Raw genomic sequence first — 17,134 nt, 5'->3', positions numbered from 1 at the left:
CCAAGCCCAGCGGTATATGAGGGAGGGACCGGACAGAAAGCAGCCCAGCTGTATGGCGCAATGCACGAGGCGCGTCCCCGTCAGAACACTCTCGCTTCACACCCACCGTTAAGAAACAGGACCAGGCCTCACGACCACGAGATCCAACACTTTTAAGAACGAGGCTGCTGCTGAGCTGGCTTGCATTCACCACTCATCTCTTTACAAACGATCAAATATCTTTTGCATCACGGCAGCAAAACGCTGCACTGCGTCTTGGTCTCGCTCAGACTTGCGCGTGGAAAGGAGGGTGTCCATTTCGCTATCTCTTATTTACTGCCGCTCTCTTTCCGCTCGCTCGTGCTAACGAATCCTCGGGCCTGTCATTGTCACGAGGCTATCATGAAGTGATTAGAATACTTTAATTCTTACCCTTCCGTAGTGCTGCGCGTGTTCCAGCATACTGTCCTTTCTTCCAACATAAGAGTCTACGATGCCTTTGGCTGCACTGAGGTGCGACGCTCTACAATTATGGCATTGTCACTCCACAATGCACCTCCATCACGTTATTGTGTGGTGGATGAATAGAGCAGGGTAATTGCATCAGTTTTCCAGGCCTCGCGGTAGCCGCTCCCTTTCGGCTGTCGGGAGTTAATTAAAAGGGAAATTTCCGTGTGCTGCGTGCACTTGCACTTGCACAAAAGCACGGTTCTCTGTGCAAGTCCCGGTCGGGAATGGCGGAAACGCAAGGGCCAGCTTCAGCTTCGAGGTCGTCGGCTGCCAGCGTGGAAAACACGTGTAGTGCACGTTTATCGCAAATGTTACGAGGACATTTTGTTAATAGGTAGGATGGGACAAGGGCGCACGTGCAGCTCAGCGGGGCTCTGGGGCTGTTACCATAGATATGGCACTGGGGAACAGGCTGGTAAAGTTCCTACTGGTTCTTCTTCTGATAAATATTTTGTAGAGAGAACTTTCTGGAACTTTGTGTGACTAGGGAGGAAGGGATGATGGGCAGACTTTATTGGGTGTGGAGTTACAGCCAGTGACTTTCCCCGCAGAGCTGTGTGTGTGTGTTCGTTCTCCTGGTTGACCTGGCCCTAGTTAGACATGACAGTGGTTGGGTTTATATAGGTTATTTTAAGGGGGGAGGAACAGTAGAAACCAAAAGGCTGTACCATAACTAAACTGACAGAGGACGACAGGCGCTGGGTTAAACTCTGTTGTCATTTTATTTCCCGAGGGGACTTTTTTTTTTGTCACTGCCCAGAACTTTGGTGCTGAATAAGCACTCTCCGCGTAGTTACAGCAGTCCTTCAGCGTTACTGGCCGGCAACAGAGCACATGGCATAACGCTTACAGACAAGAAAACTACCCTACACGGAATATTGGAGGAAGCATTTGGTGACAATCGTGTGCTTAAATTCTATCTATATATATATATATATATATATATAGAGAGAGAGAGAGAGAGAGAGAGAGAGAGAGAGAGAATTTAAGCACACGATTGTGCGGAATCTCGCTGCATATATATATATATATATATATATATATATATGAATATGAGATTCAGTAGGAGGTATTGCGCAGGAGATTGGTTTATAGGTGACTCGCTGCCTGTCGGAATACTGATGGGTGAAATGAAAGACTGGCGGGATGTAATATGCGTCCGGTAATGGAAGCCCCCGGGGGATCCCTGGCTCCGCTCGCCGGGCTTTAGCGAGCACGTTCGGCCTGAAACACAAAGCCTGCCGCGGCACACGGAGGAAACAAACCGCGCTTTTTCACACTCGTTTTAGTGAATTTGTATCACTGATATTTTCGTGGTGCTGAATCGTTTGTTTGTTTTTTTCACGGTAACGTAAATACAACCAAAGCAGCCAGGAATACACGTTACCAGTGACCTCGACTTTATGCAGGCCTGTGTATAAAATTGTATGCCTTTCAATTGGAGGGTTTTGCTGTGTGTTAGATAAAATAAAGCGGAATATGGCCTAGTCCTGGTCGTGGGGAAATAACCGTGCGCACTTGAAAAAACCTCGACTCTCTGGTCGTAATTCAAATCATAAACACATCTATAACAAAATTGTAATAAATAATTCGCGAGCACGGAGTCGTGTAAAGGGCTTCAGAAAAACTTGCACTTTCATTACAAAACAAAGCTTAAGTCGATCATCGCAGCTCGGGGCATTTAATATAATTTACATTCAGACATTACCGTCATCCCTCATAACAGCTCGAAATCCATACGGAATGTCACCCAGCGCGGAGAATGAGTCTGGCCACGACCGTGATGGATAGCTCCCCTCACACTCGATTACCGGCATGAGGAAAGTGATTGGACTTCGTCTGAGGCAAGAAAAAAATCCCTCACAAAGCACATATCACCTGCTTACAATATTGGATTTCCAATGATAATGCCGTAAAATGTCATCTTCGAGAAAAGAGCAGCATCTATCTTGCATGTGCACAATGTCAGGCGTAATGGCACTTTATCACCGGTTGCTATGGGTTTGACTTTCTCTTCGCATGGTTTCATTTATGAACCACTGACCCAGCTGTGTAAGGAGACCTTAGCTAACCCGGTGAACTTAGTTCTTTCATATTGTACTTTTATATATATATATATATATATATATATATATATATATATATATATATATATATATATATATATATATATATATATATATATATATATATATATATATATATATATAATTATAGCTACAGCAAGATGACACTGAGGTTAATTTTCACACAACCCAGACATGCCAAATAGCTGATGTATCCCAGAAATTGTGTAATAATCAGATGTAATAAATAAGTGGTTGATGGGCTTCATTTGCTATTGGCAACACACAGGGTCCTGTGAGTTCTGCGCTGCTGTATACAGACCCCAGGACTGTCTTGCTGTTTCATGCCTTACTCTGCTCTCTGTAAAACCAAGCTCTTCGTTATCTGACACCCAATCCACAAAAAAAGACACTGGTTCATTCTGACAGAAAAATCACAGATGTAACATGCTCAAGGGTTCTTCGTCTGTGGCTGGTTTCTTTATGATACTGGAACAGATGAAAACAGATGCAAATAGTGGATAGGTTTCAGTATTTATAGTCTTTTTCTGGTTAATAGTGTTTAGAGAATTTTGTCCAAATCTATTCTGAGAGAATTTTGTCCAAATCTATTCCGGTTATCACAAATTCTTCAAAAATCTCCACAGCCGCTGTGTCCTGCACAAAGGTATGACACGTGTGATGGTATATTACCCAAAAAAAAGCAGTAAAGCAGAGGATAGTATGATTAAGAGACTTGCACTATACCGTAGAGAGCACGCAAGAAGTAGCTTGACTTGAATGTCAAAACTTGAATGTCACGTTGCTGTCTTTTTGGGGTAGGGTGGTAGACCATGGGGAGGGTGAAAGTTCAGAGCCATTATGCCTGGCTCTGTAGGGAAGGGTTCTTTACAGCCGCACATAAGATATGCATACGTGCATTTCAATGAAGACAAACACAAGAGTGTTTTAGATACTGTGTTGGTATTTATTTATATTAAATTAAAAATATATTTTTGACAGATTCATGTAACAAAAGTGTGGAACTGTATTTAAATGCTCTGGCTTCTTTTTGGGGGGAGGGAGGGCTGTGGTGGGGCAAGGAGCTGTGCTCCATGCTGCCTCTAGGTGGCAGGTGTGAGCAAGGACCCAACCACTGACTCTACTGCTCTGTCTATGGCACCTCTTGAAGAAATGAGGGGAAAAAAAAAGAAAGAAATCACTCTGACAAGTCATCACTCAAAGGTGGAGTGGCAAAATTAGCCGTCCAATCAATTAGTCAATTTGTGAAAGCGAATAACGCGCAGCGACACATTAATCTGTTTGAGAAACAGCATTAGAGGACCATTGACGTGAGCGGAAGTGAGCTGGGGAGCGGTGGTCTCGATGAGCACGGCGGCAGTCGGGTCAGATCCCGCAGCGGAGCTTCCAGCCTCCGCCACCGATGTACGGATGACCGGCTGGGCTGTGAGAGGAGTGTGGCATAACCGTGGACTCTGGGAAGTGCGCTGGCCAAAGGGCCCCCCCAGGAAGATGTTTTGAAAGAAAACAAAAAAAAAGAAGAAGCCGTGCGTGTGTGTACCGCACGTGTGGAGGAAGAGCGTGGCGCGCGGGGGGGATGTCAGAAAGTGGCAACCACACCGAGTAAAGCCACACTGAGGGGAAACTGACCAGTATAGTAACAAGGCTGCTCACACCCCACCCCCATACCTCCCACAGCAGAGATTCTGTACAAAAGATAAAAAGAGGGATACGAGGGAACTTGTACGTGACGGAAAGAAATAAACCATTTCCTACCAACTTTGAACAAGGGCAGAAGGTCATGGGGCACGAGAACCACCAAGCTGGGCTAAATACGGTCACGAGGGTCACCTCAGGGCACTACAAAGACCGGCAAACTCTACAAAGAAAATATAGGTGCCATTGCAATTACAGATATGTACAGAAAATTGATAGGAGATAACACACACACACACACGCGCAACGTCGTTAATCAAAGTGAGGCGCCGCTGTAAAGCAAAACAAAACGGAAAAAACCAGATTATAGCCATCCAAAAGAACATGAGTTATCCATCTATTTACAAATGCACCTGGCCAATTCGACAATCTATAAAAATACTATTCACATTTTCTCAGTTAGTAGTAAAATCGCAAGGAAATTCCATTCCAAAATGCTTGGAGCTTAGGAAGACGATGGCTTCCTTTAATTGGCTGTCGTCATACAAAAACGAATTATCAACATGTAAACTGTGCTTAGTGTGTCTAGGTACTTCCTGATCTGGTAGACGTGAGCGAAATAAGTTCCTGGAAAAAACACGACAGCAGACAAATAGTAACCCAAGCCACAGGAAACAGGGCACAGTGAGGGATAACCTGGAACCAAAACACATACCCTGCACTCCGGTGCATCTGGCTATCTTAGCGGTCTGGCTTAGGTTCTGTAATGACAGTGTGCTTAAACAGGCTGAAATCTCCTGTGTAGGCGTGAGTGCTTGCGACGAAGACTTCCTCAGAAATGTGTGTGGGGCTTCTTCCTGTCATCTTGGCTATGTTTATTTTACATTTTTCCATTATGTAGGTTATGCTCATTCCACCAAAATATGTTTCAAATTAAGCTCTATAGACATACATGTTTGAGGTCTATGTAGTAGCAACCAGAAGTTGTGTTTTTGACTCTTCGAGAAATCTTATGAAACTAATATATATCTGAATATTCTGTTCACATAATATTCTTTATTTTCAAAAATTACTCTGGCGCCATATATTTAATTACAATGGAGACGTATAGGTAATTCTAGCACAGTGGTAATTGTCTCTTAACAACTAACACCTAATGTTAACTTAATGTGGTCCTGTGTGTGTTTTGTCTCTAGCGTTGAGGAACAGCTGCTACTAAAAATATTTTCCATCTGTTTGTAACAATGTCAAAGTTGTTCTATTCAACAGCCAAACTGTAGTGGACTATTGTGTGTGTGTGTGTGTGTGTGTGTGTGTGTGTGTGTGTATAACATATATTAAAACTGGGTGTTACTCTCTATATATATCAATTTTGAAAAGCAAGGTAGTGTTCAATAAAATAAAACAAAAATGGAGCTTTCAATGACATTTGACATTTTTCACATTATTTCAATAGTTTGCGATCCTCCCAAAATAAGAAGAAAAAAAAAAGCCCCAGATATTTACAGTGGTCATATTTTAAAAGGTGTGTCTAAACATTCATTTTCAACATATAAAAACAAGAAATGATGAGCACTGAACCCTCACCTGTCTGTGGGAGGAGTCTCTATGATGCGATTGTGAGGGGAAAAGGTCTCTGAGCTCTGAGCTGGTGGTGGTCAGTGTTTTTCTGTCTGTCTCTCTCAGTCTCAGTGTTTTGGTCTAGATGTTTGATAATTAGCTGCTTGTTAGTTTAAGGAGGTTTCTCTCCAAACTGTGTCCACAGTGTTTGCTACATACTATACACATCAACTTCCTCCATAGCTGCAGTTTGCGCTCTAAATGTTTAAAAGTACAATCATTTTATTTATTTATTTATTTATTTTTTGCCTGTGAGTTATGGCACACAGCATAAGTGGTGTATTACTGGACTGTTATTGGGCCTCATGGTGTGAGGCTTTGTTTTAACCTGTACATTACCGTAAGACTTCAAAGCACAGAACATTGTATTCTTACTTCATTAATTTCTCTTAGAATGCAGTCCAGTCTCTGTAGCATATCTCACTAACTGTTTCTTTAATTCTAACTCCCAATGAATAATAGAATCTCCACACCTTTCTGCCTTCCAATTAAATTATTAGACGTTTTTGTCTTAGTTTAACAGTGAGGAGTCTGACAGCAGGCGTGACGACAGTAGTCAAATGGCACTGGTGCAGCTTGATATGGAAATGCTTACATTAAGTATTATTAAGTACTATTAATGTGTATTCAAGATTTAGCTCAAATAACATAATTTCAAGTATCAAATTAATCCTGCGTAGGCTGCTAAATCTCTTTAAGATCTGGATAGACGTGTTATAAAATAACAGTGTTTTTTATCATGATTTTAACTACTAAGCAGTTTGTATTCCTTTTTAATCTCAGTGGGAGATCAGTTGGAAAACAAATACTTTTTAAAGGAAATAATGCTGGAGATAAATACTTCATTTTGTGAACGTGTGTTAGGTACATCACACAATTACTAACGGTTTCACCTTCAGTACAGAGTGTTGCCACATCAGTTTACCGACAGGAACAGACCCCCCCGCCGTACCATACTGTCCTTGTTTTGAGCTGCTTAATCTGAACATCCACACCCAGATTAACCCTAGTCTTAGACTAACAATCCCACGCTGATTTTCAGTCTTGGGCTGGGGTTAATCGGTGTGTGGCAAACGTTCCGGTGTGCTTTGCTATATGATGCTTTATATGCAAGCAGGAAAAATACAAGAAAACAGGAAAACAAGACAAGCAACCTCCACCCGCCCCCCAAAAAACAGAGCTCATGAACACGAGCTGAGCCGACCGCCTCTGCTGCTGAGAGAAAAACAGAATCCAGACCTGGTGGTCCTCAACAGTCTTAGTGGTAGTGGTGGGAAAGAGGATTATTTCACTGGACCGGACCTTTAAGTGCTTTAAAAACGTCCAGGAGAGACGGCACGGTCCGTCTGTTAGCAGCTGGTTACAACGCCTGGCAGTGCTCATACCTTCACATGGTTCTGGCCTCCGACCTTCAGAGGGCACGTTTGTTTTTGTTTTTTCTGTTTGTTTTTTCTCCTCTAACTATGACATTCTAAGATAGCGCTACGACAATCATGGAAAAAGGAACGTCGTCTTATATAAACCTACGATTTCTCTTAACGTTTCGTTTCTTATCCCATTTTCTTAGCCGGTCTTTCCGAGGACAGCCTAATGGGAGAACGATTGATATCAGGCAGATGGGGCTCTGGCTTAAGGGCAAACGTTCTATTTTTACTTCCGCGCTCATTCCCAGTGGCGTGGTGATATTCCTGCCCCACCCGCCCTCCTTGTGTTCCTCGCATTCTGGGTTAACAGCCGTGGATGGGTGCGGAAGAGGCTCTGGATGGCGTCTGGTTTGATGGAGTTTCACAGCAGCTTCTAGCAAAGCCTGGCGAGGGATATTCCTCCTTGGTTCCGCTGTCCTGCCGGACTGGCCTGGTGTTTGGGAGCGAGCGCGATGTCAGGGAAGCAGCGAACCTCTGTGTCATTTAGGAGTTGCATATTTTTAGCCCCTGTCCCGTGCCACGCTACTGTCCCGCCGGTGCATTCCTTTAAGGTCGTTAATGTCAATGTCAGTTGTTTTGTGAAGAAGGTAGATCCAGTTAGAGAAGTCTTTGTAGTTGTTTTGTTACAGTTGTTTGTGCAAGACCAGTACAGTGTGGTAACTGACCACACACTGAGTGATGCAATCAAAACCAGTTGAACCTACAATAAAAACAATACAAATATTGCAGCATACCATCTGAAGAATCCTCTTTTGTGAAGTGATCGATTTTGCAGTAGCAGTGATGCGTTTCACGCGTGCAACCGTGTGTGTGTGTGTGTGTGTGTGTGTGTGTGTGTGTGAGTGTCTGAGAAATAGTTTGATACTTTAGGAAAGAACTGAATGCGTCATGAATGCAATGAGAAAACAATGCATGTGAATATATGTATGACAAGTAAAGATCAGCAGACACTCTGCCTCATTCCACCCTGGGGTGACTGAACCTGTGGTGTGTGTGTGTGTGTGTGTGTGTGTGTGTGTGGTGATTTTACAGAAAACAGAATTGTAGTATTATACAAGCTTCATGTAGACTAGTAACCAGATCAAAAAATTATCTTAACAATGCTTGTGTGTGTGTTTACACCTATGAACCCAACACAAAGGTGAGTAAAAAATTCCCAACCAACCCAATATGTAACAGCAGTTCAGAAGAGGGGCTCCTCTTCCGGTGGTTGGAGATGGAGTTACCCCAAGTCTTGCAGAGATCTTAAGGGCGAGCCTGCTTACCAGATATTGGTAAATGTTTAGAACCAGGGATGAGAGGGGGAGTGTTCAGAATCAGAGAAGAGTGTCACCTCAGAGGATGCTATCCATTAGGCCAAATCACCATGGAGACGTGGGGGGTGGGGGGTGGGGAGTGTTACAAGCACGAGGGTTTAAAAGTCAACCACGAGCCCCAGCCGGGGGGGAGAGGAGCCCGAGGTTGGGTGGGGCTGCGCTGAACTCCAGGGCAAGCAAACAATGGGCGTCTCCACCTCCACGCCCTTCTCTGCTCGCTCCTCCCTCCACCCTCTCTGCCCTGATTGGCGCTACACCACTGTGTTCCTCTGCCGGTACGGGGGCGGCGGCAGCACGGTGCCCGCCTTCAGGGCGTACTCCGTCAGGTACTCCTGGTTCTCGGCCACGGCGGGCCGGATGCGGCCGTTCTGCCTGTAGAAGAAGCGGGTGCTGCAGTCCTGCAGGTACTCGGGGCTGTGGAGTGTGGCCTTGGGTGGAAGACTGTGCTGCCAGTACTCAGGATTGTCAAAGGTCTTTTTCGGCTTCTTGTCGCCCATTACGGTGCCGGAGTGCGCCGGGTGGAGGGTGTGGGTTGGGTGGAGGGCATGTCCGGAGCGGGAGGGGTGGAGGGCGTGGCCTGAGAGGACGGGGATGCCCGACTGGCCGGAGTAAACAGGCTGCGCGGGGAGGTGGGCGTGCCCCGAGGGGGCGCTGTGGGAGGGGTGTCCACTCTGGGCGGGGCTCTGGCTGCTGGCAGGCCCGGGGTTGGCCGCGGCAGCCGCGTGAGTCATGGGGAGGCCGTTCTTCCGCAGGGCCTCCTGGCTCTTTTCTCCAGAGTTGTGGAAGGTGTTGAGATAGAGAGGATCATTGATGTACTCCTCCTCCATCTTGTGTTGGCTGCTAGGAAGGGTGTGGTGACTCTGGTCCAGGGTGTGGGCATCACCATTCCTACGGCGAGTCACAAACGGGTTCTCCTCCACGGGGTTGAGATAGTCTACTATGAGAGGAGAAGAGGAGAGGAGGAGAAGAGGAGAGGAGAGGAGGAGAGAGGAGAAGAGGAGAGGAGGAGAGAGGTGAACAGAAGAGATTGATTCATGTTGTGGGCTTCATTTCTGACATCATTTTCCTAAAAATTTCTTTTTAATTTAAATTGAACTGACAGTGATACTCAAACAGGCAAAAGCATATGTGATGTGTGTCTACACTGTAGAATGTACTCTTTAAAAAGTGGAATTTTTAAGGCAACTTTCTCACATCATCCTTATGAACACAAACCAGACAACCTATTTGTTACTGCATCACAAACCTTACAGGGTTTTTCCTGTAGTGCAGGTGTGGTGTATTACCTGTGGTGTTCACCTGTAGTGCAGGTGTGGTGTATTACCTGTGGTCTTTAGCTGTAGTGCAGGTGTGGTGTATTACCTGTGGGGTTCACCTGTAGTGCAGGTGTGGTGTATTACCTGTGGGGTTCACCTGTAGTGCAGGTGTGGTGTATTACCTGTGGTCTTTACCTGTAGTGCAGGTGTGGTGTATTACCTGTGGTCTTTACCTGTAGTTCAGGTGTGGTGTATTACTTGTGGTCTTTACCTGTAGTGCAGGTGTGGTGTCGTACCTGTGGTCTTTACCTGTAGTGCAGGTGTGGTGTATTACCTGTGGTCTTTACCTGTAGTGCAGGTGTGGTGTATTACCTGTGGTGTTCACCTGTAGTGCAGGTGTGGTGTATTACCTGTGGTCTTTACCTGTAGTGCAGGTGTGGTGTATTACCTGTGGGGTTCACCTGTAGTGCAGGTGTGGTGTATTACCTGTGGTCTTTACCTGTAGTGCAGGTGTGGTGTATTACCTGTGGTGTTCACCTGTAGTGCAGGTGTGGTGTATTACCTGTGGGGTTCACCTGTAGTGCAGGTGTGGTGTATTACCTGTGGTCTTTATCTGTAGTGCAGGTGTGGTGTACTACCTGTGGTCTTTACCTGTAGTGCAGGTGTGGTGTATTACCTGTGGTCTTTACCTGTAGTGCAGGTGTGGTGTATTACCTGTGGTCTTTACCTGTAGTGCAGGTGTGGTGTCGTACCTGTGGTCTTTACCTGTAGTGCAGGTGTGGTGTCGTACCTGTGGTCTTTACCTGTAGTGCAGGTGTGGTGTCGTACCTGTGGTCTTTACCTGTAGTGCAGGTGTGGTGTATTACCTGTGGGGTTCACCTGTAGTGCAGGTATGGTGTATTACCTGTGGGGTTCACCTGTAGTGCAGGTGTGGTGTATTACCTGTGGTGTTCACCTGTAGTGCAGGTGTGGTGTATTACCTGTGGGGTTCACCTGTAGTGCAGGTATGGTGTATTACCTGTGGGGTTCACCTGTAGTGCAGGTGTGGTGTATTACCTGTGGTGTTCACCTGTAGTGCAGGTGTGGTGTATTACCTGTGGGGTTCACCTGTAGTGCAGGTGTGGTGTATTACCTGTGGGGTTCACCTGTAGTGCAGGTGTGGTGTATTACCTGTGGGGTTCACCTGTAGTGCAGGTGTGGTGTATTACCTGTGGGGTTCTTGTCCTTCTTGCCACACGTGTATGCGTCCCTGTCCTTGTCACCTCTGGCCCCGCGCTCGCTCATCAGCAGGGTGGGGTCTGTGCTGTAGCGCTGGCTGCTGCTGTCCTCTCCGACGCTCAGCCTGGCTGAAACCTGCTTCCTCAGGGTGCCGTTGCAACGCGGATCCTCTGGGGGCGCCGTGGCACCCTGCTGCGCTAAGGACTGCTCCTGAGAGGCGGAGCAGGCCGGAGTGACCGCGGACACAGCCATAACCCTCGGGACAGTGGCCATCATGTCCTCCACACCAAAACTACCATCGGAGTATGTAAACTGGTTCTGGAGGAAAAGTAAACAAAGAAGGTTTCTCTTAGAAATTAAACAGGGGACCTGATTAGGATAAACGTCAGTCTGGTAGTCATCACTGTTTTTAGTTAACATCTCTCCACGCCGTCTGGACCCACACATTTATAAAGATGCTCTTTCCTGTCTTCATCACCATCCTCGGTTCAAAACGGCAGTTGTATTTTTTTTAGAAATGTGTCATAAAGGAACTTGACTGACACATGAGCAAATGACACAGTGACACTAGTCACCAATGCCGATCCTTTTTGGATTCTCAGTGCGGAGTAAAAGAAGCCGCTTTAAATCCATCCATAAAGATGTCTCGCTCTTTCATGTTTTCATTTACTCTGGGTTTGTACAAGAAGAAATAGAATGTGGGAGGTCAACACAAAGGTCGTCCCAGTGGTAACATGAGCAGTAACATAGGTAAGATGGAGGAGTGGCTCCAGATCCTAGATATGACATCATCAGACCCAGTCCAGTACATGGGCAAGTCAGGAGTTTTTATATATATATAAAAAGGCTTGGGTGAGAAAATGCACTCTCTTTTTCTCATTTTTTAAAACACTCATTAAGCACTCTGAAGACGCATGAGCTGAATTTGAGTTAATATTATGATCCGCTCTGTGTTTTTGCCTCTACTGTGTTCTCCCCGAGCAGAGTTTAGGCGGCAAACTCCAGCGGAAAGACACGTGTTCCGGAGAGATGCGGAAGAATTGATGGCCCTCATCTGCATTCCTGCGGCGCCCTCTGTGTCCTCTCCAGTTCAGAGCAAAACAAAACAGCCACTAGAATGCAAAATGGCACCCATGGTTAGCATGTTCCAGCATGAGAGCGAAGGACTGAGGCAGGTGGGAAAAGAGAGAGAAGACACACACACACACACACACACACACACGTACACACACACACACACACACAAACACACACACACACACAAAAGCGCACACACACACACACACACACACACATATACAAACACACACACACGTACACACACACACACACATACACACTAACACACACACACACACACAAAAGCGCACACACACACACACACACACACACACATATACAAACACACACACACACGTACACACACACACACACACACACACACACACACACACACACACACACAAAAGCGCACACACACACACACACACACACACACACACACACACACACACAAGCACACTCATTCACATTTCAGAGAGTGTGTATTTGAAGATGAAAAGACAAATATTTGCAAAATGGACAAAATGGCTTTTTAAAAGCATGGTGTCCTTTTCCTTCTGAGCATCAACTCCACAGAGCTTGTTGTGTTCGCTTTCACCATCTTTGTTAGCAGGGACTCTTTGTCAATTCATGAAGGATTCTGACTGGAGTCTTTTTTCCACAAGTCAAATGCAAACACGTTTCACTTCGATGTGCAAACCAACTTGGCTATTCCCAAAGTTCCCAGTGTTCGTTGCTGATAAACTGGTTACCATGGCAACGTGTCATCTGGGTCATTGCCACTGTGACATAATGAAGTACCTCACACTGGGTCATAGGGCACTTTCATCCAGGCAGAGCAGATGTTTCTGGAGACTAGCGTGTGCCACACGCTCTCTGCTGAGGTCATCGTTCACGTTTGTCGGCTCGGCCTTTGTGTGGTCGTATAGGACAGGGGCTTTTCTCTCGTCTCATTTCAGCTTCCTCAGCACTCGGGTGTGTGTCTTGCACTGAAGTGCTTCCAACATCAATGCTGGTAAAGTCTTCTGCATTAGAAAGGTGTTTTTTTTCTGAAGGTAAATTCACTGACTAAGTAACAAATAAACAAAGAAACAAACAAACAAAACCCTCCATCCATCCATCCAAGGAAAACTGAGGAAACATTTATGTACCCCATATGTAAACATGGCTAGAATTAAAAGGCAAAAAAGCCCCAACAATACACAAAATATTTGTATTCCAATACATTTAGAACCCCCCCCACCACACACACGCACACACACACACACACACACACACACACACACACACACACACCACACACACACACACACACACACAAACACACATACAAACACACACTCCACCCATGCGCTCATGCACAATGCATCCACTATCTCCATGGTTGTCTTGGTGACATCATGGATGTTAAAGAGTTAAGCCAAAGGCCTTGGGATACAGAGTAAACACCTGAGAAGACCTGGCTGTCTATGAGCAAACATCCCCTTCGCGTGAGTGACGACACTGCTATTTACACACACCGGCCCTCATAACGAACGGGCCTCCAGAGACGTGACGCGGAGCCATGCCCCGTCACCATGGAGAGACAGCAGAGCACTGCTGCCATTACAGATGAGAGGTTGCTGAAGTGTGATGGGTTTCCAAGGTCATCACCTTAAGTGGGAACAAACAAACGATTTTGGAATGCGGTGACGACCCTTTTTGTGTTTTCATGAAGTTTTTGCATTTTCAAACAACAATTCGTTTGAAAATAACAGTTCAATGAGTTTTCGGTTTGGTTTGTTCTCTTTTTATCCGCATACTGTAGGGCGGGCCTGGAGACCAGCGTGTGCCTCGGGGCTTTGTGGGTCGATGGAGAAATGTGGACAGCATGACCGCACGAGAGAGGGGCTTCATCCTGCCAAACCAGCAGACGAACACCCAAGACCACCGTCAGGGAGAGCAGAGACATGGGTCACAACTCAATCCTGGGCAACACGCAAGCATATATGAATACGTTAAAGGACTGAATGCGTGAAAACTGCAAGTGGATTTAAAGAGTTTTCCAAAGTATGTAAATTTTTGGCTTAATGACCTACAATTTGAAGTTTGTGTGTGTGTGTGTGTGTGTGTGGGGGGGGGGGGTTAGAGAGAGGGAGAGAGAGAGAGAGAGAAAGAGAGAGAGAGAGAGAGAGAGAGAGAGAGGGAGAGAGAGAGAAAGAGAGAGAGGGTATCTTGTCTGTTTCAGGAGGAGAGTGAAACATTTGAATACTGGAGTGTGCTCCATTGTGAGGTCCTCTTGTATTTCCCACTAAAGAGTACTATAAGACCGAGTTACTGTCTTGAAATTTGTCATGGAGAGAAAATTCCGCCTGCCGGCTTCTGAAGGAGGCCAGTTTGAGGTTACTCACTTAGCAGAATAATGAGGGCACCCGGGGCACCATTTTGGATTCCTTAAATCAGTAATAAAATGCCTGTACTCTTGCTGAAATACTCCTTATATTTAGAATTTATTTTATATAGATTTCAGCAATGATTTATTCAAACACCTCAGGGGATTGAACATTTCCTTCCGACATGAAGCGCCAAACTGACCAGTTCATGCACGTAGAGGGTAGTGTGTGTGTGTGTGTGTGTGTGTGTGTGTGTGTGTGTGTGTGCGCAGAGGAAAGGCTCCCTTCTCAAACGAGATTAGCTGCACAAGCCCTGTTCATTTCAGCCTGATTGGATTCATGTATTCGACCATGGCCACAGCTTGTGGGTTACGCGCGCGTCACTCGAAGCAGGCGTGTGAGGTCCCGCTCGGGAGCAGATCAGATAGCAAGCATTCAGACTTCAAGATGAAGATATGCGAGAATAAAGCACCTCAGAATAGCGGTCTTATCTCTTGGTTGAGTGTAGCGTACCAGACAGGTCAGAACGTACAGAAACCGAACCCCAAACAACTTGTATCTACCTTCTCTGATCTGTATTTGCGTTTTCTGTTGTATAAAACGCGTCAGAAATGGGTGGATGCATGACCCTTCAATTGGCCCTGGAAGGGTGGAGCGCCTGCGGAGTGGAGTTCCCACTCTCATCCACCCAGCCTGATCCATCCACTTGTGGCCCTCAACAATTCATGACTGTCTGGCTCAGCAGTGAAGGTTTCGGGGGCTGAGGGCGAGATCCCAAGGAGGGGTCACCAAGAAGGATGATCACTGGCGGCCTGACACAAATGGCCGCCGGGTGCAGCGGCCGGGCGCCTCACCCGGTTGGAGTCGACCCTGGATCGGGTGGTGTACGTCAGGGGGGGCGCGGCGAAGGTGTGCGGCACCAGGTACTCTTCGGCATCCATCAAGTCCTCCAGCTCCTCCTCGTCGAGCAGACTCTGGAAGAACTTACTGTCGTTGGGACTGGGCAGCTTCATCCGGTCATCGCCCTGAGGAAGATAACCATCATCATCATCATCATCATCATCAAACAAACGGCGAACATACAGAGTTCTCCGTCATGAGGATTCCTAGTCCAGGCGGACAGCTGTTCTACCTTATTCCAGCACCGAGCGACCCTGAGCCAAGCAACCCTAGAACAAGGAACACCCGGAATAGAGAGCTGAGAGCTGGAGTGGACACGGTCTTCACAGGACAGGGACACCCTGACCCCTCCCAATGAGGACAGAGTCCCCAGACCCTGGGCATGCCCCCGCCTTAATTATGCAGTGGTATGACTCGGTATGTTTGAGCAGGAAAAATCTCAAGCAGCGGATCCCTGGAGCTGGGAGTTTACTCTGGGATAAGACACTATGAATTGACCTTTCTGTATTCTCACGATGCACACGATGTAGACTCTGTTCATACTTTAACTGCAACATATTAATTTAATTGGCCACTTATTTAATTGGCCTGCCTACCTAATGCCTGTTGTGGTATCACCGGTCTAGAACTACCACGGCACAGATGAAACAGATGAAAGTGTGAGTAGCCTGGCAACAAACTCAAAACTGTGTCATCTTCCTTTTTACCGTCGGCGTGTCGGCGGCATGTGTTTGCGGCGAGCGTGTTACCTGGATGACCAGGTAGCGCTGGGGATCGCGGGCCATCCTGCTGAACTCTGCTGCCAGCTCCTTGAACTTGGGCCTGCTGTCCGCATCGATCATCCAGCCTGCGGAAAAGCACAGAGCTCAGCTTCCCATCATGCACTGTCACACCCCGCCCGTACGCCGGAGTCCCCATCATGCAAAACTCGCTCCTTCCTTGATGTCGCTCCTTTTCTCTGCTTTGATTTGATTTTTGGCAAGGCGTGGTTTCGCTGCCAAGAAACGCAGATCACTCTGTCACTTCTGAAACGACGAGCAGTGCTTTTGGTAATTGGGGGGGGGGGGGGGGGGGGACGACAAACACTTGGCTTGCCGTGCGGATTCCTAACGACCCACGACAAGCTCCTGCAGTGCTGTGTGCAGTTTGCGCTCTTCTGATGACTCGTGAACACCACGTGCAAAGACAAAAACTAATAAGTCTTGCCTCGTCGCCGTTCATGGTTTCTTTGACCCTTTCCGGAAAAACGGGCCGTGCCCCATTTGACATGCCTGCCATACTCTCGGTCCCAGCAATGGAGGCTGAATTCTTAGCTCTGCTGACGCCATCACCTGCAAAACTGAGCTTAACACCTGACATGATCGGCCTCGCGACATTCGGCATGGCGGTGAAGTAGTGTGGCAGTAGCTTCAAAAACACATGCACGCCTTAATATGTGTAATGACAGTAATAATGTCCAACGTGTATGACTGAAGCTGGGATGTGATATCTATAAGCCAGAGTGCAGAGTGTAGAGGTTATTGTGGTGACCTTGGTAGATGGTGGCTTTGTGTGTTGTGTGTGTCTGTGTGTTTGTGTGTGTGTTTGTTTGTGTGTGTGTGGGTATGTGTCCGGTACAGGGCTTCTTGGCACTAGAACATGGCATGAGGAATGTGTGGGCCAGGTGTTGTCATTCTCTTTCTCTCTCACACACACACACACACACACACACACACACACACACACACACACACATTCTGGGCAGAGCATGAAAGA

At 46.6% G+C, this 17,134-nt stretch overlaps 1 protein-coding gene across 2 annotated transcripts in view; it reads right to left on the bottom strand.

The window, feature by feature from the left end:
- Positions 1-6,927: 6,927 nt before the first annotated feature.
- LOC113581338 (receptor tyrosine-protein kinase erbB-4-like) overlaps positions 6,928-17,134 on the bottom strand; it is a 237,036-nt gene continuing 226,829 nt past the window's right edge. The window contains exons 24-27 of one of the 2 annotated variants that reach the window (XM_035520983.1): positions 16,129-16,226; positions 15,334-15,504; positions 11,036-11,363; positions 6,928-9,508 (exon numbers count right to left, since the gene is read on the bottom strand). In XM_035520983.1, the coding sequence (XP_035376876.1) occupies positions 8,823-9,508; positions 11,036-11,363; positions 15,334-15,504; positions 16,129-16,226 (1,283 nt within the window). In that variant the 3' untranslated portion in view covers positions 6,928-8,822. The remainder of the gene's footprint in view (positions 9,509-11,035; positions 11,364-15,333; positions 15,505-16,128; positions 16,227-17,134) is intronic. The other variant, XM_035520991.1, reaches the window with a different exon arrangement.

The sequence above is a fragment of the Electrophorus electricus genome, chromosome 2 (assembly GCF_013358815.1).
Source record: "Electrophorus electricus isolate fEleEle1 chromosome 2, fEleEle1.pri, whole genome shotgun sequence".
Lineage (NCBI taxonomy): Eukaryota > Metazoa > Chordata > Actinopteri > Gymnotiformes > Gymnotidae > Electrophorus > Electrophorus electricus.
Note: the sequence above shows the minus strand (reverse complement) of the source record. Positions and strands in the feature narration are given on the sequence as shown.